Genomic DNA, 21,831 nt, shown 5'->3' with positions numbered 1-21,831 from the left:
TACAGCAACCAATAAAAACAATTAATCACTGAATGAAAGCACAAGCCCTAGTGTATCCATCTGCACCAGCCAGGAAGACCCAGCCACCCTCCATGAAGCCAGTACAATGCAGCCAGCTCTGTATGCACCAGATGTGGCTGACATCGGTGCCGACCACATCTGGGGTGCTCATGGGAAGTCATCAGCTGAACAAAAATCCTGCACTTCTGTGTGGGTTACACTGTATGCAAGGTACAGAACAGCTTTGTACTGAAATATTAAGAACTCCCAGGATTACATATTGTGAAAAACACCAATCACTTGGTTTTTTTTAAATTTTAAAAGTTTAATAGTAATAAAATGGTTATAAAAATAGTAATACAATTAGAGTAATAATAATTTGGACAATTAATTAGAATTAGGACAATATGAGACAATAGAGACAAAGAGTTACAGATGTCCAGGTAGCTTTTTCTGGGCAGCTTGAGCCCGAAAAAGGACCCCAGTTAACAAAGGATTAACCCTTAAGAGCTATAGCCTGTGGCATATTCATACACTCCTTACATGATGCATAAATTCTATTCAAACAAAGGATTCGCTCTGGTCATCGTCACCTTCTTCCTCCTAATCCTAAAGCGCCTTTGATCTTTACCTAGGCAGGAACAATTCAGTTTCTTCTGATAAGAGAACAATAAATTCCTTTTCTCTGAAAGATTTAAGTGTCTTGTGGCTGCCATCTGGTGTGAGTGCCTCATTCCTTTCTTAAAAAATTATCCTACTTACATAGTTCTTATTTAAAGTACAAAAGTTACCTTTTAACTACAAGACTACATTTATATTATTAAAATGTTAATATAGCACTACTAATCAATACATCAAAATACATATAGTAAATATCTGCGTAGAGCCATATAATATGCACTTTTCACACATATGAATATCGAAAGAGATTTATTGTTGTCCAATTGCCAAAAAATGGCCACAAGAGTATATCTTTATGTATATGAATATCTATCCTCACTGAAGGGAAACAGCCACTGCAATGCAGCATCCTCAATTTTTAGGGGACTCAAACTGTAACTAGGGGGGCTGAAAAAGGACCAGGCCGAGCACCTTATCCCGTGCAGGGCCTGCCTTGCCCTGTGTGCGGCACAAGGCGAGCCCGCCAGGCCGCGCGGTGCAGCGGCGGCAGACGCGGCCCCTCAGGCGGCCCGAGGCGGCCGTTCCGGGAGCACCGCGGGCCCCGCGCCCGCGCGTCACGTGACGCGGCCGGCTGCGGCCCGCCCCCCCGCGGAACGGAGCAAAGGGTAAGCGGCGGGAGCGGCCGGGAGCCGGGCGGAGCCACGGGAGCCGGGCGGGCTCGGAGAGCCGGGGCGGGGAAGGGGCCGGGGAGCCCGCTGGTGGAGGAGGGAGCGGGGACGGGCGTGAGCAGAGGGGGCTCAGGGTGCGGCGGCGGGGACAGGCAGGCGCCGCGCGGCAGGCCCGGCCGGGAGCTCGCGCCCGCAGCCGGTGCCGCCCCTGCCCCGCCCCTGCCCCCGCCCCCGGCCCCGCCTCCCCGGGGCGGGCCCCGCCGGGCCGGCGGAAGCGCCGCTCGCTGATGGCGGTCGCGGCCGCCTGTCCGCCGCCAGTCGCGTGTGCGATCCCTCCCTTCTTCACCCCTCAGATTACCGGGAGGGCTATTTCCCGTGGGAAGGGACTGGATTAAACAGAACCGGCCGAGTCAATAGCGAGAAACACCGCTGCTCTGTGCGCCCTCTGCCTGGCAGAGGTGGTGCGGCAGGCGGCCGTGCCCGGTTGCCGGTGGAAGGCGGCGTGGCTTTGGCGGGGGAGTGGGCTTGGAAGCGACTCCGGGGTTCTACTGCCGTTCCTTGGCATCATGTCTGCAACTGGGACTTGTGCTGTGCACGGCGCTTGGCCCTGGACTAAATGCAGCTGCTTTATTAAACTTCTATCTGCTTTATTTTCTGCTTTATTAAACTTCTATCACATCTTGTATTTGTCCTATGAGGACTACTGTTAATGGCTGTTCTCCGGTAGCCTGATGGAGTGGCTTTCCTGCTACCCTACAGCCTGGACATCTGAGACAGAATTTTTTGTTGTTGTGTTTCATGTTTGTTTGTTTGCTTATAATGATATAATGATATAACTTGTCCTAAAGTGGCTGCTTTTCCACGTCTGGTGCTTGTCCTACAATCTGTTCTTAGTTAAATGCTTCTGTGTATAAAGACTGCAGTGCTTGAAGCTGAAGAGATTCAGCTAGTTCCTAGACATGTCTCTCTGGTGTTCCTACTTTTTTAAAGTTGGCAAAAACCTTAGATAGAAAAAGTGCAGCTGAAGAACAAGTAGACTCTAACTTTGTAAAATGTTTTAATTAGCCGGTATTCCATCACTGAAGTTTTACCTTTTTTTTTTTTTTCTTTTTTTTCTTTTTTTTTTTTTTTTTTTTGTTAATTACCATTCTGGTTCTGTGGAACTGGAATTCATTGAGCACACCAAGATACCAGAATAGGCAAAGCTGCTTTACATATCCCTCTAAATAACTTTCTTGTACCACTACATTTTTATTTTCTTTTTCTCTCCTAAAAGCAGATGCCACACATACTTGTTCACTGTTGGTCTAGGAAGAAAATCAAAATTGTCAACAAAATATACTAGGAAGACAGAACCTCTTGAGGATTTTCAGGTTAAATGAAATAATTCCTCTAGAAAACTTCAGAATTAGACTTTTTCCAATATGCAGCTTTGTAACGGAATACATATGCATTTGTAAAAAAAACTTAACATTTTTAACTACTGTATTTGGAAGATTATCAGGAGTCTTTAATTTACTTTAAAAAATACAGGTTCTTTTATTTAATGTGTATGTTTTTACCAAAATACATTTTCTCCTGGAACTGTTGATAAATAACTATACATGTGGTATAATAGTAGGTGATATCCACATCTCTGAAAATAATATTTTAAGCATGCTAGCAATAATTTGAAGATTCAAAGGGTTTCACAGTCACAGTTGTAATTTTGTGGTGAGATCTTTATAAGATGACTAGGGTGCCATAGATTTCATCTGTTTCTGGAAATCCATATCCTTATGCTTGTTAAGCTGTTTTGCTTATTCTTGGTACCTGAGAAACTTACAAGGCAGTTTAAGTTATCAAGAATCCCAGACTCAAAATCAATATGGTGGGGAATGATGGAGTACCCTAGGTCTGCTCTTAACAACTCCCACAGTGACCTCTAGAGTTCAAGGATAAAACATGAGTGGTTAAAATAAAGGCAATTATTTTTGAAGGCATAATTTTCTGTGTTAGTTTATACATTTAGTTTATTACTATTCCTTAGACAGTAGATGGTGAGTAGTTCATTCGTTGGGTTTTACTGCTGGGTTTCATGGGAATTTTCTGTCGAGGAGTCAGTCCCAATTTCCCTACTTTGAACAAGGATACACAAAGCTGCTTTTACAGTAGTTGTGGGAGAGGTAGTTATTTTTGTGAAGTATGATGAAAATGGAAAATACCTTTCAAATAGTAAAAGAATTTTCTATTCTTTCTCTTGGCATCATTTTTTCATACCATAATAGATATTATTTTCAGTCATTATTCTGCCCTCATACTCAGTGTATACTGGCATGCTTTAAAGATTCATAGCTGAGACTCTAGTTTCTTCTATTAATTTGTTCTTGTATTCATTTGACTTTCTATTAGGCTAGAAGAACCTTCCCTGTTCCATATGAAACTTCTTAATCCAAAAGCAAAATCTTTTAGAAGAATTTGTTTCTGATGATATTAATGCTTGAAGCTGAGTGCTGTTATTCTTACTTTTAGGCTGTTCATTGAATGTTATCTGAATACTTGAAGTTATATATTTTGGTGAAAAATAAATATTTCCTCTTTTTTGTTGTCTTGTTTTTGCCTAAATTTGGTTCTGGATAACCACAACTAACATCACAGTTCAATGGTGCTTGAAAGAATCCAAAGAGTTGACTAGATGAATGCACAAATTCATTGAAATTCAAAGGTTATGATATTGTTTACTGTAAATATAATTTACAAATTCAGTAAGTTTCAAAGTAACTCCTCATTTATGCAGTCTACTTGAGAGCAAAACATAGCAGCAGCTGGTAGTTATTTGCAAAGGACACTTTAATTTAAACAATTAACTTTGGTTGCTGGCATTGAATCCTTAGGCTGAAAGCAACACAAAACTTCCAGTTGTAAGAAGCTGAACATGTGTTATGTTGCTCTCTTAAGTGAGTTCCAAAAATCAATGTAATTTAGTACTTTCCTTTATCTACAGTATATATTAATGATCTTTAGTTTCTTTGAAGGTGCAGGAACATGAATAAACCCAAATATTGTAACTTGTATGTTAGAAGGACTGGTACTCTGCCAGTCACCTGTGTGCTAGTACTTGGAAGATATTTCATTACATCTGAAGTTTTAAGTGCTGGGAAAAAATCTGATTTGTAACAATTGCTAATGTTTTTAATTGTAATTTCTATCCTTGATGCTTGTGTGTATAAAATGGAATCCTGAATAACTTGTCAGAGCTAAGGGATGGCTGATTACTTGCCATCCTAAGCTAGTTGTTAATTTGATTGCTGAGAGTAACTTTGATCTACAGCTGTGTTTTCTTCTAGTTTTGCTTATATTTGAACAGTAAAATGTTCTGTTTGGAAGTACAAGATTGTCCATTAGGGTAAAATCTGTGTACTTGAAACACAAAATTAATTTCTAAGTATAAGCAATATGAATTTCTTTCCAGTTACAACCAACACATCAACTAAGCCTTTGACATGACATAGATCCCAGTGATGGGATATAGTAATAGTATATTAAAAGAAGAATCAGTTCCACATTAGACTGACTTTTTTCCCCCAGCAATAATTCTATGACTGATTATGTTGATGGTTATTGTTCTATTTGGTTTGTGAACTGAAAGCTCATTATGGTTGATCTGGTTTTGTCTGCTTCTGGGAACTTCTCTGTATGTTACAGCACTGAGAAGATTAGAAAAATGGATTTTTATTATTGTTTTTCTTTACTGTGGTATACTGGAAAAATTCTACATATTTCATAGGGCTGAGAGCTATTACATGGAAATTGTAATTGCTTGAATTCAAGGAAAGGCATAAGAAAATTGTACAAAATGGAGTTGAAACTAACAAAATCTCCTACTTTGTATTTGGAACAAGCAAAACATCTGGGTCTCAGAACAAAAAGACTAATTTAGAGAAAAGAAAAAAGAACAGCAGAGCATACGTGTGCAGTTGCTGAAATTGCAGATTAGTTTATGATTTTCTTCTTCAGTAACACAACATTTGTTTCCATGACCTGAGATATTTCCAAACTCAAAATCGAGGGGTGTTCTTTCATGTCTGTGTGCTGGGGGAGAGAGAGTAATATGATGAAGGAATAGGATGAGTAAAACCTGTGCAGAATATAAATACATTAATTGAATAGACATGTTACCACGGTAGTGGAATAATACCAGGATAGAGTTGGCTTTATTGAAGGATAAATGAGAGCTTCTTCTGGAACTAGATAGGATTTTTATATGAAAACTTAAATGCACTGATCTATATTGATTATTCTAACTGAAAACTTATGGGCTAGTCTATTTTGATTCTTCTGTGGCATTCATCACCATCATGTCCAAGCCTGTACTTGGATAAATATATATGAGTTAAATCAGCCTACTAAAAACTCTGCATACTTGTACCCTTACAGTAATCACTATAATATAAAAATTACGGAAATGTAAAACTAAAATGGGAAATTAGGCTCAGGCTGCATGGCAGTATTTAGCTCTGGCCTTGTATCATGAAAGATTGTAGAAAAAGAGTGTGTTAAAAAGATCACACAAATTCTTATACTGAATGGTATCCTGTTAATCATGGTGATTAAGCCAGGTACAACCTCATCTTCAAATTAGAACAGTCTTAAAACAAAAGCTTTTGTCCTCAGTTTTATGTTTTATAGGACACAATAAAATTGGGCTTATTCATGTGTTAAGGACTTTTTTGTTATGAAAGTCTTCTTTATTTTCAAACCATATATCCTGAATTCTATGTGGTGCAATTGATTTATTTAAAAATGCATATTTTGATTGACAGAGAAGTTGGTTGTTTCAATGGATTCTTGAACTATATATCATATAGTTACTAATTCCTGAACAAGATCAAATAGATAATTTCACACTAATGTAGCAGTCTTGATGGGGTACTTGTTTTGCATAGAGGTTGTAATTCCCTCCTTCCTGTTCCCTCACTTTTTTTGTAGAAGCACATCAGGGGCCATTCTATTTCCTTTGCGGATGACTGCTAATGCCTTGTTTTTACAGCTATTTTTCCTATCATACTTCTGTGGGTAATTTTTAAGTACCTAGGTTTGCAAATATATTGTAACCTGGGGCTTTCTGAATTACTTGATGATTTTCTGCAGGCTGTGTGATAAACAGTGTCTTCTAACATGCAGGCAAGTGTAAGAAAAAATAAACATTTTATACATAGAGAGCTATCTAAATAGCATCTCTGCTCCATATGTTGTAGTACCCATGAGGGGCTCATTATAATCCCTGGACCTTTTGTGCACCAAATACTTCAGTCTGGATAATGCTGTGCTCCATCTGCCTTAATCTCTGAGCTGCACAATGTGAAATTCTTAATGCTTTGACCTGCTATATGCTAGCATTTTTGATCTTGGATTTTTCTTGTCCGTGTTTCCAGTTCAAACAAGTTTTCAAGGTTGTTGGTTTGAAGTTTGTCAGTTCTACTGAGTTATTCTGTGGGGTTTTTTTTCCCTAAACCAAGTGTAACTTAGAGGTGCTGAAAAGTGTATGCATCTCGAAAGTATTTTATTCTGGTTTTTTTGTATTTGGTTATGTTACTTCCTTTTTTCCCCCCACATCTTTTAAGTGTTGTGATTTGTTGATCTTATTCAAGGTGTCAATTTGGTCAGAGATACAGAAATATGTGTTAGGGAAATTATTTTTTTCAGCAAACAATACTTGGCTTGCCTCACTGACATGCATTTAAACCTGTCATCGTAAACCTGACACTGCACTGTATTTCAGAATTTCACTCCAGAAATATGATGCTTTTAAAATCTACAGATATTTTAGAAATCTCTAAGAGCAGAATATTATCTTCAGGAATGATGACTATCTTATGTTTTCTTTATAAAAAAAACTCCAACCAGAATTTTTTTCTTTTAAGGGTCGTTTTTGTGTCTACCCTTTACTGCCCTAAATTCTCTCTTGTGAGTGCAGTAAATGCTTATCATTACTTTTTCCCTTTCTTTTCTCCTACAACCATCAAAGTTTAAGAAAAAACAACACTGAACATTTTAATCCAGCAGTATTATCAGGTGAATTTATCCATTCACATGTCCAGTTACTGGTAGAAGGTAATGCTGCAAATTGCCTTTCTGCTGCCCTTCCCCTGTGGCAGTGCAAGACAACTTGAAGCTCCTTGTATGGAAAGAGTGAGGGGAAACTTCCCATTTACTGGCAGTTGGGTGGTGAACTATTTTGTCAACAGTTGCATGGGAACTCTGCATGTTCGAGCATTTCCTCGTTTGTGCTTTTTAGAGGGGAAAGTTTATGAAGCAGATCTGGCAAAAATGTGGGCACTGTTAAGTCAGATACTGATGTGTAGTAACTTAGCTATGTGTTGAAAATGTTTTGTTGTATGAAAGGACTTAAGGTTATAGATGGATTGTTTTTAAATAGTTCTTCTCAATCTGTTTGAAATGTGTGTGCAAGTGTTTGATGTCTTTTGGGAAGAAAGGCTTCTGCTGAGTGGCTCAGTTTGTGCTATGGGGAAAAACTGTCCTTTGCTGTGGGAGATGGGGAACCAGGAAAAGTTCAGAATGTAGCTCATCATTATGAATGAAGGACTCATCATTTTGGTGTACAGGGAAGATGAAACCAGTGGTTTGATCTCTTACCAAGAGGAGAGGGGAGGAGAGGAAAAAATTCGGGACAAGTAGAGAAGTCCTTGAGCACATAAGTTGTTGGTTTTGGTGGCTTTGCAAATTGATTGCTTGTTGGGATGCTGCTGGTGCTTTTCCCCTCATTTTTTTTATATTGTGCCATGTAATGCTACATGTGTTCAAACCCAGAAAAGTAAGACTTTAATTCCCAGTGTTGTCCACAGCTGCTTAATACTGCTGGTGTTGCCTTGTCCAAGTGGTGTACTGAGAAAGAAGCATTTTGTCTTAGCAGTTTTAACCTGACTGCTAGATTCTCTGTCACTATTAATTAGCTTGTAGTTCTAGGAAGCATATGGTTGGTCTCCTGTGGATTGTCTGACCAATTACTTCTCTTCAGATTCTGGATTTTTCTGTAGATACTAGCATGGGGCTTCTGTAGGAGGTTTATGACAATATCTGTCCATGGATTCAGTAGACAGGATTCATGTTTCATTATTAATGAAAAAGATGTTTGAGGAATTTTAAGAGAAGTAAAGTTTGATTTCTGAGTTTTTAAAAACTATTCTTAAATCAGCCGTATTGTGATACATGCGTCAGACAGTGTTTTCCTGCTCAAGTTACTCTGGAGAACATGGTGAATATATTTGTGTGTAAAGTCTTGAAATGGGGTTTTGTGGCTGGCATTGCTATTAGAGCGGAGGAGGTCTGAGATGCCAGACCTCATAGCAGAGAAGTAGAGTTCCAGCCACAAAACTCGAGATGCAAAGTTCAAAGTAAATAGTTTGAGAGAAGAGTATTAAGGTGTAGGCAATAATGTAGTCAAAAGGTGGACAAAACCCTGATTTTTAGAGATTTTATTTTTAGGTGGCATATTTTCCAAAGGTAAAGCTTTACTGGTTGAGGCAATAGTTTCTTTTGGTGGATTGAGTCTAATAACCAGTTCTTAAATTATAAGCTGAGAGTAAATCCTTATAGCTTTTGTCTTGAAATGTTGAGGTTTTTGTTCTGTTTCATAACCTATTTCAAATTATTTGTAAGTGATTGGTGCAAATTGAAAATGTTTTCATGAAATGTTCAGAAAGAAAATGCCTGAATTATAAGCAGTGTGAAAATTTAAACTTTGAGCAAGTCACAGATGATGAAATATTTCCACTTAAAAAAAATAAAATTAAAACCTTTTGAAGGTGAATGTCAGAAGTAATAGTCTCAGAAGACAGATCCTGCCTGTCATTGCAAAGCTGTTAATATCTATAAAGAATTCTAGTGACAAATATGCAGATGGCTTACTTTGTAGAACTGAATTTTCTCTTCTAAGTTTTATGGTTCTTTGGAATGAAGAAGCTCTATCTGTGACAGAAGTACTACCTTCAGTACTAATTCATCTGTGTGATATCAGTTTATATTCTGCATACAAATAGTTAATCACTTCCATGTTTCTGAAAATGCAACAAAGAAAAAAGGATTATATTGTGAAATTGTAAGTACTTTGTAAGAGGATTGAATGAAACTGCATATATTTACACTTTTTATTATTTTAATTGAAAAATAACTCTATATTCTTGGATATAAACACAAGCTGATCTACCAAGGATTCATTAGGTGGAAGCAGCAGTTTAAAAGGGAGTTGCCAATAGGTGAAAGACGGCATTTCTTATACTAAAACTGCAGTTATGTAAATTAGGCTTGGGTCTATGCAGCAGTACCTGGATATTCAGCTTGCTTTTCAGAGGTATGACTAATACAAACAAACAGCAGGTGTTTCAGTGCACTTTGTAGGTATTTTCCAAGCATGTTCAGGGCTAAATAAAAGAGATGAGAGATAGTGTAATACATGGAGTTGGAGTGGAATCATCCCATGTGTCATTACGTAGCTGCCTAGTCTGCCAGCATACTTTTAACTTTGTGACGGAGTGGTGTACAAGCAGTCATCATGTTATGGTGTGTCCCTATGATATAAGTGACAATTTGAATTGATTTTATGTTTGCAGTACCACCAGTGTGGAAATGATGCATTTATGCATTTTCATTTGTGAAAAGATTTAATAAAGAAAAGGTGATGTGTTGCAAATAGCTTTCCTTTGCTTAACACAATCCGCCTTTGGGGGTGAAAAATGAATAAATACCAGTGTGTGGAGAGAAAATTATTTGCAATGCTTTTTTCTTCCAAAATGCATTATTAAATTATGTCCACTTGCATCACTTTGGTTCTTGCTTACCTGCCACCTTGAATAATTTGTATCAAGTACTTCTGCTAGCACAAGATCGCAAGAAATGTTCAAATTAGCTAAAGGGTAGATGTGAAGTATCAAGCTCTGTTCTGTAGAATAGACATTTAAAATCTGATTAAGATTTCTGGTTTGTTGGTTTGGGGTTTTTTCCATTCCTATGTGCACATTCTTTTTTTTTCACTCTGAATATTGTGAACCTCTAACAGATAATAAGTTTATTCTTAATTATTCTGTGTTAAATTGCAACATGTTGATGTTACTTCAAATTTTTTCTATAACGACTTTTTTCTTTCCTTCATGTTTTTCAGACTATGGCACAGGCTCAGGGTTTGGGGAGGAGATACATTAAAGCCTTTTTTAAAGGTTTCTTTGTTGCCGTTCCTGTAACTGTGACTTTTCTGGATAGAGTTGCCTGTGTCGCAAGGGTGGAAGGAGCATCAATGCAGGTATTGCTGGAAATATCTTTTGTCTTTCAGGAAATTAAAAGGTTGCTCTCCACTGATAATAGCAAGGTGAAAAAAATCTTCTTCTCAATTGTTATTAAATGATGTTCTGGTATGGAATAGTTTAATTTCTACTTTGTTAAATATTTTATGATGTGAGTGAAAAGATTTTGAGAGCAAAACTTCCCAAAATTCTGTGTCAGTAAAAAGAAAATATATGGAGAAATTGTGATAGATTGTTTTGATACCTTCCTAGACATTTAGAAATATTTGGAGCAATATATTTTGTTGCTTGGGATTGAATTGATGACTCACAAGGAGGCTTTATTAATTTTTAGTAGCGACATTATAGTAACTGTGTGGTAAAACTGTTTCTTGCTATACTTGTTCTTACTATTGAACACATATGGCACAATTGCAGGGAAGAATACTGAAAGTGGCATGAATCTACAGTCATTGCTTCTGTTTATCAGGAAATAGTCATTAGTTCACTGTTTTTACTTTGGTTATATTGCATGCTTATACAGCATAAGAAAGTAAATATAAATAGAATGTGTAACATTTAGGTGATAAATAAATACTCATGAATACTATTTTTTTCACCATTTATTTGGTCTTGAAAAAGCTATATTTAATGTAGATAGAAAATTTCCGTGTTGTTACTTTGCATTTTAAATCACATGCACTGCACTTTGGTATGCATCACCACTGATAACAATGATGTATTTTGTTCCAATATTGCAACATTTCAATAAGTAGAGAGTAAGGATTTAATTTTTGGATGGCAAGCTGTCTTTTCTGATTGTCTTAATAAGCTCAGAACCTTGAAGAGAGATTTCACAGCAATCAAGACCAGCTGTTGGCATTTGAATTATGCAGAATTTACGCATGGGCTGGAAAACTTAGGCTTGATCCTGCACTTGGCTGATTTATGTTTAATGTTCTAAAAAGTATGTGGTGGGGAGGAGGGAATGGCAAGGTGGCATTGTGTCTTTTGTGGCAGTCTGTAATCTGATGTTTAAACTCTGTCCAGAAACCTCAACAGGCAGCTCTCATATCAAGAACAGGAATGAAAATAAAATCATGTTACTCCAGTAATTCTACAGTCCAAGGCCAAAAGCTAGGTGTAGTGTAAGTTATTATTGCCTTTTTCACAGATGTTTTTCTGAATATCATTGATGACCAGTGAAAGTGAGGACAATCTGAGGGCTTGCAGTTGCAGAGCCAGACCTTTGCACTAAAAAAGAGAGGAAGGGAAAACTGTGAAAAAAACCCTGTTTTGTTATCTTTTTGCTATCTTCAGACAGGAGGACTTCAAACATATAGCACAGCATCTGGAGAAGTACAAAATTAGCCAGACGACTACGACTTCTCTGTTTTCCATCTTCCCATTTTTTGCCTCTGTTGCAGGTGTAGAGGCACATGGAATATTTTAAGATGCAGATTCATGTTGGATTTTCTGGTTTTGGCTTTCTGCCTTTGTTTGTTTCTGGTTTTTGGGGTTTTTTTGCTATTAGTGGGTGTGACCTGAGCATTTAAATGTTTAAATGGTTTTTTTAGCACACCACATTGCCATTTATTGTTTGATCTTTTTCTGCCTCTGATGCAGTGTTCTGTTTGACATCCATTATTGTGCAATAGTTTTGCTTCAGTAGCTGGAAAGAAATTTCTTAGATTTCCCTCTCCACAAGTCTGTTGTGCTTCTGGTTAGTACCTCAGTTTTATGTTTTCTTTGAAGTCAGTCCCAAGTGTTTGAGAGTGCTCTGGTATTGTTTTGGAGTGTTGCTTTGCTACTCACTTGAAGAGCAAATAGTTGGCTGTGGTTTATCCATGGAAGATTTGAAGAACACTACAGTAATTTTCTTAGATTTATTCAACCTGACAAAGGGAAAGCAATATATATTCACTGGATTATTAAAATTGAAGCTTTTCACTTTCTGTATCTGTTAACTAAACATTCCCTCTGTTGACTGAATGGATAGCTTGAAAGCTGACATTTATAATTTTACTGACACTTCAGTGTCTGTAAAACTCTCTGGTTGTATTCTGAAACAGAACTGAAATAGAGGTTTGTTTTAAACTTCTATGGATATGGCCATTTTTCAGATTGAAAAAAAATTCCTAGTGCTTTTAATAAGATACTAATTTCCTTGCCAAGATTTATTAGACATCTAAGCAAGTCTGACAGGGACACAATTATAAGGAATATATCTCTCTCTTTAAGAGTAGCTTGAGGGAGTACTGGTCTTGTTGCAATTCTATGTTCTTTGGAGAGTGATCTATGTCCAACATATCTTAAAGCCATATGTATGAGAAAGACTGAGGTTCAGTCAGTTTGAAGTCAGATTGTATCCTTCAATCACATGCTTCCAGTGATACCTTATCTTCTCAATTTGATACCATGGTAAGATTCTCAAGAATCTCTTTGTAATAGACCTCTAAAATGTCTAGCTGGCTTTGTATACTCATGATTCTGGCTCCTGATGAGCCTGAAATTAAAAGTTTTGACAAGAAGCAAGAAATTAATTTCTCTGTGTCATGCTTGTTCTCCTACTCTTGTTCTCTGCTGTGTGCTTTCTCTCCCCCTACACTTTTTCCTTTTGTTCAGTACTATGAAGCAGCCTTACTGCTGCTTCATAGTACTGAATATGGGAACACTTTTTGACACCCTGGCAAGCATATGAATAAAGCTTCTAATGAAAATTAAAATTTTCTGACCCAACCAATTAAGAAAGACTTCATGCATTCCATTGTCTCCAGCTGATTTTGTATTTTTCAGTGCTTTCAGCCACCTGTCATAATTTTTCTTGTGCTGACTTCAGTGTATATGTGTATTAACTCTAACCTATAGGGAATAAGTGTGAGCTATTGCAGTTTATAATTTTAACAGTTTTAATAGTTTCATTACCTTCTCTTTCATTTCCAAATTTACTGGGTTTTTAAATCATCACATGAGGTAGTTCTGTTGCTCAGGATTTTAGATTGATATGCTCATCTAGCATTCTATTAATTGTGTGTTTATAGTGAGTTTGTAATCTGTTTACCATACTAAATGTAAGTGAAAAAAATAACTGGTAGTAAGATTTCTTAATTGACTGTTGTGAATTTTTTTTGTGTGACTTCTTGTAGTGTCTTTAAAATGTTTGTTGTCATCTGGACACTTTGATATTGATTTATGTTATTTTTTTATTGAGTTTCATTGCTTGTCCAGTATGACAGACTCTTCATACATAAAGATGTGGAAAAGGAACCCCTCACGGATATATAAATTTGTAAATTCACTAAATCAAATGGACTGTTTTAAAGTGGGATAGAAAATGACAGTGTATGTGCAGCTTTATATGCAAGTTCTATTGCAAACAGTTCAACACCAAGGATTATAGGAAGTGGCCTGAGCAGCGATCTCTGATGAAGCACTCATGTTTCTGCAGCAAACATTATTGAATGTTCTATTCCATTATGCATAATAGCAGTTGTAATTATTCTGTGGCAGTTTCTCCTAACTTTATTATTAGGATTACTGTACTTAAGCCTGTAAGCTCATGTGAATATTCTTTGTGTTCCCCAAGCTACAAGCAAATAAGTTGTGACCTTCACTAGCAGCATAACAACTATCAAGTTAATCATTATTTATAGCAAAAGGGCATGTTTTTACCCTCCTACTTATGGAACCTCATGTCCTATGAGGCTTTGTCATATGGCTGGGGATCTCAATTTGCATGCTTTTAGCATTAGATTAGTTAGTAATTGGAAGGAGTAATGTTTTGTGGCTTCTGCACCACAGTTTAAATTAAGACCTGTGTGCCTTATTTGTAGCAGGCTTTTATGCCAAAAACTTGAGCAAAGAAGTTATAATGCTTCAGACTAGAAGGAAGAAACCTCTGTCATTTTGTTTCTTATGAAAAGTCCTTGTGACCCTATTTATTGACTCCTTTTGCAGAAGCTGTATTTTGATTTTCCTAGACCTGAAACCTTACTAGTAGTTAAAATATCATGAGGAATAAGTTGTATTGTTTCTATACTTGTTTGTTGTGGAATCTCAGTTAGTTACAATAGAGAAGAATATAGAATAGAGAAGTTATTTATAATAGAGAGGCTTGCTGAAGGATTTATCCTTTTATTTTTTAAATAGACAATAGTGATGATGTAAATGAATAGTTGTCTCCTAGTTTTCCTTCACTTTCTTCTAACAAAGTACTATTATTGTCTGCATGTTTGTCAGGTTTATTTTTTTTTTTTGTGAGAGAGAAGAAAAAAGCCTATACTGTCGTATTTTTCTCAAATACCATTCTAATGTATGAGTTGAATATCCACTCTGTATGTCAAAATGAGGTCAGGTATTGTTAAAAATGCATTTAGAGTGCTTTAAGTTAAAAAAAGCTTATGCAATATCCAAATGTATTTGAATTCTAAGGTATTCCCTTTGTTTAAATGCATAAAAAATAGGAGTCAACTCGGATAGTGCAACTAGGGCAATACTGTACCTACCTGGTGTATTTCTCTGTAAGATGTAGTTGATGTAAGTTTATGTGATACAAAAAGTGTGTGAGCACTTATTTAGAGATATTCTAAATATCAGCTGTGAGATACATTATCTTTTGGAACAATGGTTTTAAGGTTTCTATTAAAGGTTTCATCCTCCTCTTTTGGCCTTTTAAGGCAGATACCTTTGAGTACTAAGGAGTTTACTTTGTGAGAATATGTCATATGTATGATTCCTGCTTTGTAAGATTGGCCTCTGCCTTATACTTAGTAGTGTTGAAAGATTCTGGCCCCTATGTACCTGCATTTGGCAAAGTGAGTATGACTGAATTGTTTGTGAGTTTGTATGTAAGTCTCTTGTATGTAAATATATATAAATATATATTCCACCATCCTTTGGTGGAAAATGCTGTAGAGGTGATAAGTAATTCTGGAACTCTTGATAAAAAACTACTAATAAAATAACTGCTAATTAGCTCCTGGTTTTCATTTATCTGGTTCTCGAAGTGCATTGAGTCTAGTAAATAAAACAGCAATGAGTATTAATATATTTATAGCTTAGACTCAGACCATATCTCTATGGATATTAAAGTGATCTGCTTTGATCCCCTGATTTACCTTACTGGAAATTTGCCTGTAGCCCAAAATGTAACTGGCCTCGTTTGCACTTTAACAAATGATGTCATATCCCTGCCCCTCTCCCATGCTTATTCTTTTGACCTAACTTACTGCTTACTGTTCATGTGAATTACACCTACTTAGGACCCTACCACATGGCTTCCTCTTGCACCTTGAAAAACTATTTTTTCACAAATCCCATTTGAAGCATGTCTTTGTGAACCCATCTATTTAGCAATGATGAATGAAGAAACTGTAATAAAGAGACATTGCTTTTGAAGTTAAAAATAAATACTAAATAACCATTTTATTTGAGAGCAGTTTACTGAATAATGATGGAATGAAATTTGACACTGTGTAATTACTAGGGTTGAGAAGAGTTAATTTCAGTCCTCCTGTTGGTTTACTCATCAAGGGTACCATCAGTTTGGAGAGGGGAATATTAGCAGTAAAAGTCCAGTGGTTTATGTGGTGCTTCAAGTTAAAGTGTAAGTGCCTTTTCTACAACAACAGCAACAATAACGAAATTTTTAGCTAATATTGCAATTACCATACAAAGGAGGAGTAGCTTAGTTTCAACACTATGTGCTTTATTGGATATTTTGCCTAACTCTAATTAGTGATTATCTCTTGGCCAACTTGGGACATACTGTAATTTTGTTTGAAGACCCTGAAAAAGCTTTCTGAGAAATAATTATTAGAAAACTTCAGTCTGGAATACTCTTAAATAATTTCTGTCAAGTAAAAGGAGTCTTTGTTTTAAAGTAAGCCTTGCAAAAATAAAGACAGTATTGTGATGGGCTTCTTCCTCTGCCCTTTACCAAGAGTTAACTCAGAGGCAGCATTGATCAGGTATCCTGGTTTTGTATCATATCACACAAAATAATTTTTTTGGGGGGCGATTAGATGTGCCTCCTAATTGTTCATTAATTACTTGGTTATTTTGATTCATGCCCTTTAGTGTCCTGTTATGGAAGTCCCACATTTGTTGCCAGTGTCTGTGTGTGCTGTAGGTATAGGGCTTGTTTTTCCCCTTTGCAAAGGATGCTGAGATTAGTATTGCTACAAGTCCATGTTTCATTTTTAGTGCATTATGCTTTTATAAATAGTAAGATGCCTGTAAAAAGCTTGGTTTTTTTTTTTTTCCTCCTGGGAATTAGTGTACTTGGTTCTCCTTTGATTTTAATATTAAATGATAAGGAGTAGCAGCAATCCCTTCTTTTCATCAGGTTTGCCGTAAGTATGTAGGGGGATAGAATATAAGAAAATAAAGGTAGTATAGAAAGTAATCTTACCCCTAAGGAGTTGCAGCTCAGCTAATTATTAAAGATTAGGAGCAGGCCTGACCTTAACAGGCCACAGCTGTAGCTGATAAGAAGAAGAGTGCTATAAAAGGGTGGATTGGTTGGTGGAGGGGGAACTGGAGTCAGTTGGCTACTGTAAGAAGAAGGAAGAGTCAGTGCTTAGAGGAGCTGCCTATGAGACTCATCGAGGAGGTATGAATCTCTTGCAATATGGAGCCTTTGCAATATAATGACAACATAAGTATGTATCCTATGTAATCTGATTTGCATGCAGTAGTTGTCATAAATTAATGATTTTTAACATGTCATTTAATGAAGAAGTGTATTTCAAATGTATTTCCTGTAATGTAACAGATTCTTGGCCTCTTACAGTAAGTGGGTATGGTTTTTACCAATTTTAATGGGTTTCCCCTGTTGATGGAAAGATAACTAGGGGGAAGATTGAAAAAGAAAGTGTCGATCTGAATGTAGATCTGTTTTTCTCCCCTTCTCTCAGCCTTCTTTGAATCCTGGGGGAAGACAAGCATCTGATGTAGTACTCTTGAACCACTGGAGCATTAGAAATTACGATGTACAACGTGGGGACATTGTGTCACTGGTGTAAGTAATTTTGCATACATTTCAATACATGCTTATGTAGATGTTGAATTATCAGTGTTTTGTCTACAATAATGTAGGTATGTACATGAGCAAGGAACCTAACATTTTAAATAATGCATTATTGTTGCTTCTGTTGTCTGTTTTCAAAACTCAGATGTTCAAAGAATGCATTATCTGGCTTTTACTTGAAAGGAATGCAGTGCAAGTTATCATGTGATACAGTGTGTATGTGTGCCAAAACTGCCAAGAACAAAGAGTTGTGAGATGGAAAATAGATAAAACATCATGTGGCCTAAAGGAGTGTAGTTTTGGGTTGCTTGGCCATGTACTTATGAGAAAAAATTTCCTTATTGACTAGTACTGTATGTTTTTCTTCCTGGTAAAGTATATCTACTGAATAAAATTTTAGATAAGACCTCAAGGATTCAACCACCTCCATAAGGACAAATGGAGCAAAATATAGAATTCTACATTTAAAATTGGGAGGCCTATGTATCAAGCCAAAAGGTGGCAGTGTTTCGCTGTTCAAAATACTCAAGATTAACAGAGGACAGAAACTTCATTTCAGCCTTAATATAATATAGAAATGGAATGTCAAAGTGCACATAACTGACATAGGGATATAATACATACTCATATTATATGCTTGGAGAGTTTAAGCTTAAGGTTTTAGTTTTGTAAGTGAAATGCACAATATGTAAATTGTAACAAAAATGTCTTTGGAAGCCGTATCTAACTGCCTTTTTGTCATGTATCTTTTCTAATTGTCTCATTTTTTGCTTTCCTCCTCACTGTAGTGGTAATTTGTAAGACAGTTCTCTTCTTGCGCTAGACACTTAAAATTTGCGCTGTGACCTGTCTCATTTTCTGTCATGTAAAATTTTCTGTAAATAGTCTAGCTACAAATATGAGTTTATTCATATTTACTAGAGATAATATTGCAAAAGGGCTTCAATTTCAGGTCACTTAATGGATGCTGTAAAATGTGATTCTGCCTTTGTGTGCATCCCTCTGCCCAAGTCATGCTCTGGTGATTGTTTAAAAGAGCCAGCATAACTGGTTAGTAATTAATAGAGTGAACAGAAAATGAGCACGTTGTCCGATCAGAAAACAATATTAATAGTTTCATTCTTATTATACTTCTTGAATGTTTGTGATGCTGTCTGCTTTGATTATTTTCACTTAGCTGTATGTTTGAGCGGGATAATGAGTATTTTAGATGCTGTGGAGATTTTGGTATGTTTGGAAACTTTTCCCTTATCTTAGTGGAGTTTATGTATACCCACATAGAAGAAGTTGTATTTATGCACTGTATGGAAGCTTTTCTTCGTCTTTGGGAAGTCCACTGGATAATCAGATCAGAGTATTCCCAGAGCACTTTAAGATCAGTACAAAGGAAGTTAAACAATGTAAAAATAATTTCTTGGATAGTTTTAGTACAAAATATCATTCAATGTTTACATTTTCAGTAACAACTTTGAAGTACCTCACCATACCGGTTTGTTAGAAGCAGTTTTGGCCTGCTTCCTTATTGTTTTGTCAAGTTTTTCATTGTGTGGTAAAGTTTTGCAGGATATAGTATCTGATGTGATTTTTGTACTTGTCAGTTTTTGAAAATTTTGCTATACAGTGCTTCTATTGTGTAAATGGGTTAGTACATTTATCTTTTTCACTTTGGTTGTTTACTTATGATTTCTATAACTCACATATATGCATGGATTTTACTTGCTGGTCCTCAGATCCTGATTTAGGTAAGGCATGAACAGGGAAGCTGGATGTCCCATTGGGTGCTCCTTTACTGATCTCAAAAATTCATTTGAGAAAGTATTGTTGTGCCTGAGATAGTCAAATGGATATGTAAACCCTTGTTTTGTATCCTTGTTGGCTGCTTTACATTTGTCCACTGTCTCCTCTTTGCCAAGTTGTAGTAGAAGATATTTTAGAGGTTCTGGAAGGGTGGTCATTTGTAGAACAAGAGCTGAGGTAAAATATTCCTTCATGGCAGCATGACCAGAGCCATTCAAACTCATCTCTTTGCTCCAAGTTTTGGCTGTTGACCTTCTACTTACGATGGACTTTGATAGCTGGGATCTCAACAATCCCTTTAGGAAATTATGGTAGAAACAGCAGCCATTCAGAATGACATGGTATCTCTGATGATATGAAGAGAGCAAAGAGGTGAGTTGGTCTTGGTGGTCCTGGATGCCCCAGAAGAGAATCAGTGAGCCTGTGGTCGTGATTCTCATACTGCTTGCAGATCCGAAAGTTTCCCTGCTATTGTCTGATCTAGCTCTTGATAAACATGTATGTGTGTATATATATACATATATATATATATTTATTTTCTGACTTTGATTACAAATGAACACCCAAATACTCAAGTACTTGGTGGTGTTTATACCTAGTAAAGGTACTGAATGAAGACTGCATGTCTCTCTGTCATCTCAGTCTCTTTATCTGATGTAGGTGAACCACTTATCTCAGTCATATCTGTCAAATTAGCCACTGTATGCACACATGTGCATTTACCTTGTTTTAGACAAGATATTTAAAACAGCATTAGTCTTTAAAAAATATTAAATTAGAGTCAGGTAAAACCAATGGAGATAATAAGTTGGTCACAAAAAATTTCTTTAATTTTTTTAATTTTAGTGTTTTAAGGTAGTTATATCTTAACTCAGCCTTTAGAATATTTTTTCCCTATAGTTTGAACTCATTTTTATTGATAGCAGAGTTAGGAGACCTCAATGTTATATGCTGTAGCTTTTGAACTCACAATTTTAAGTTGATTCAGAACTGAGTAAATGTTATCATCCTTAACTTGATCACTTGTTCAATGCCTAATTTAGGTACTGCTGTATTACTGGGACTTGATACATAGAAAATCAAAACAGGAATAACTTTCAAATAAATGAAGTAATTTCAGTTATTCTGTGTTCCAGAAAACTACCTTTCCCTCTCTTAACTGGATTTAAAAAAAAATTAAAAATGTGCTATATTTTTGAAAATGCATTGAAAAATGCATTTATTTGTCTTCAAAGAAGAAAAATAGTCATGTAGCACATGAAGTCATCTTTCAAAGATGAATGCTTGTTTTTGCCAGGCAGACCTTGATTTTTCAGTCAGTTTTATGTTGAAACAAGCATCTGCTTTGTAAGAGTTTAGTTGAGGTAGATCTCAACAGTTGTGTAGAACTTTATTAGATATTGTGGAATGAGTTATAAGATATGTAGTGTTCTCTCAGCTGGTTTCACTCTGTAAAGTTTGAGTGCCAGCAGCATTGTAGCTGGAGCTGTGTGTGTCACAGTGGGGGATGTACAGCTCATGCAGTTCCCTGGGAATACATGCTGCAGCTGCACTTCCCAGCACTTATAGAGATAGTGCTCTTCTACTGCAGATTAAGGGGTATTTTTGCCAACCTTACCTGTATGTAATTTGTTTTTTACTGTGTGCAAATGCAGGCATTGCTATAAAAAGGTGTTGCCAAGGAGTGATTTCTAGGTCTAGAATTCATTTTGGTTGCCTTTATGGAAACCCTCCCATCCTGATTGTACAATCATACTGTCTTTTTATTCCAAAATTCCTGTCTTAAAGTAGGAAAAAGTTGGTGCTTAAATTTTCAAATGATGAAATGTTAAAGTTGTAAATATTCACAGACACTAAGTTTAACCTTGAGGTCGAAAATTAGATGTTAATTTAAAGGTTGTGCTATGTCTGTAATAGAGAGAACACCTTCTGCAATGTTTGACTGAGAGCAGGAACTTACTTGCTGAATAGCCAGGTGTCCTTCCATTGCTAATTTAGAGTGTGTTCTTATGTGTCAAATAAAAATAGCTATGCTAAATTAATCTGCGGGAGAAGAAAAGGGAACCATGCTGTCTGTTCTGTACATCCTGAATGGTAACATGCTTTTAAAATTATGAACTATAATAGCTAAATGGGCAGTATGTTTAAAAACATGTTTTTAAAGGTCAGCTATAAAAATAAGGAAATAAGTGTTGTATATTTTGTCAAATTCTTTTGAGTTCTCATACAGGAGCATAATTGCTTTAAATACAAACCCAACTTTCTACATAGAAAATTCCTTGACATTAAAAAAATGCCAAATCATACTTCTTGTCTCCTATCCTTCTTATCCTTATGAGGGATATTAAGTGGCTTCTGTCACATCTTTGTCTGAGTTTAAGGTTATACTTGGACCTTTCCATAAACTCCTTTATTTTGGGTAAACTGCTAAGCATTTATG

General features: G+C 36.4%; 1 protein-coding gene across 2 annotated transcripts in view; it reads left to right on the top strand.

The window, feature by feature from the left end:
- Positions 1-1,127: 1,127 nt before the first annotated feature.
- Positions 1,128-21,831, top strand: part of IMMP2L (inner mitochondrial membrane peptidase subunit 2) — a 405,869-nt gene continuing 385,165 nt past the window's right edge. For both annotated transcript variants that reach the window (XM_077178940.1, XM_054632272.2), the window contains exons 1-3: positions 1,128-1,286; positions 10,447-10,584; positions 17,482-17,585. In XM_077178940.1, the coding sequence (XP_077035055.1) occupies positions 10,450-10,584; positions 17,482-17,585 (239 nt within the window). In that variant the 5' untranslated portion in view covers positions 1,128-1,286; positions 10,447-10,449. The remainder of the gene's footprint in view (positions 1,287-10,446; positions 10,585-17,481; positions 17,586-21,831) is intronic.

This window comes from Agelaius phoeniceus, chromosome 5 (assembly GCF_051311805.1).
Source record: "Agelaius phoeniceus isolate bAgePho1 chromosome 5, bAgePho1.hap1, whole genome shotgun sequence".
Taxonomy (NCBI): domain Eukaryota; kingdom Metazoa; phylum Chordata; class Aves; order Passeriformes; family Icteridae; genus Agelaius; species Agelaius phoeniceus.
The sequence above is the reverse complement of the archived record's forward strand: the minus strand, read 5'-3'. Positions and strand labels throughout refer to the sequence as shown.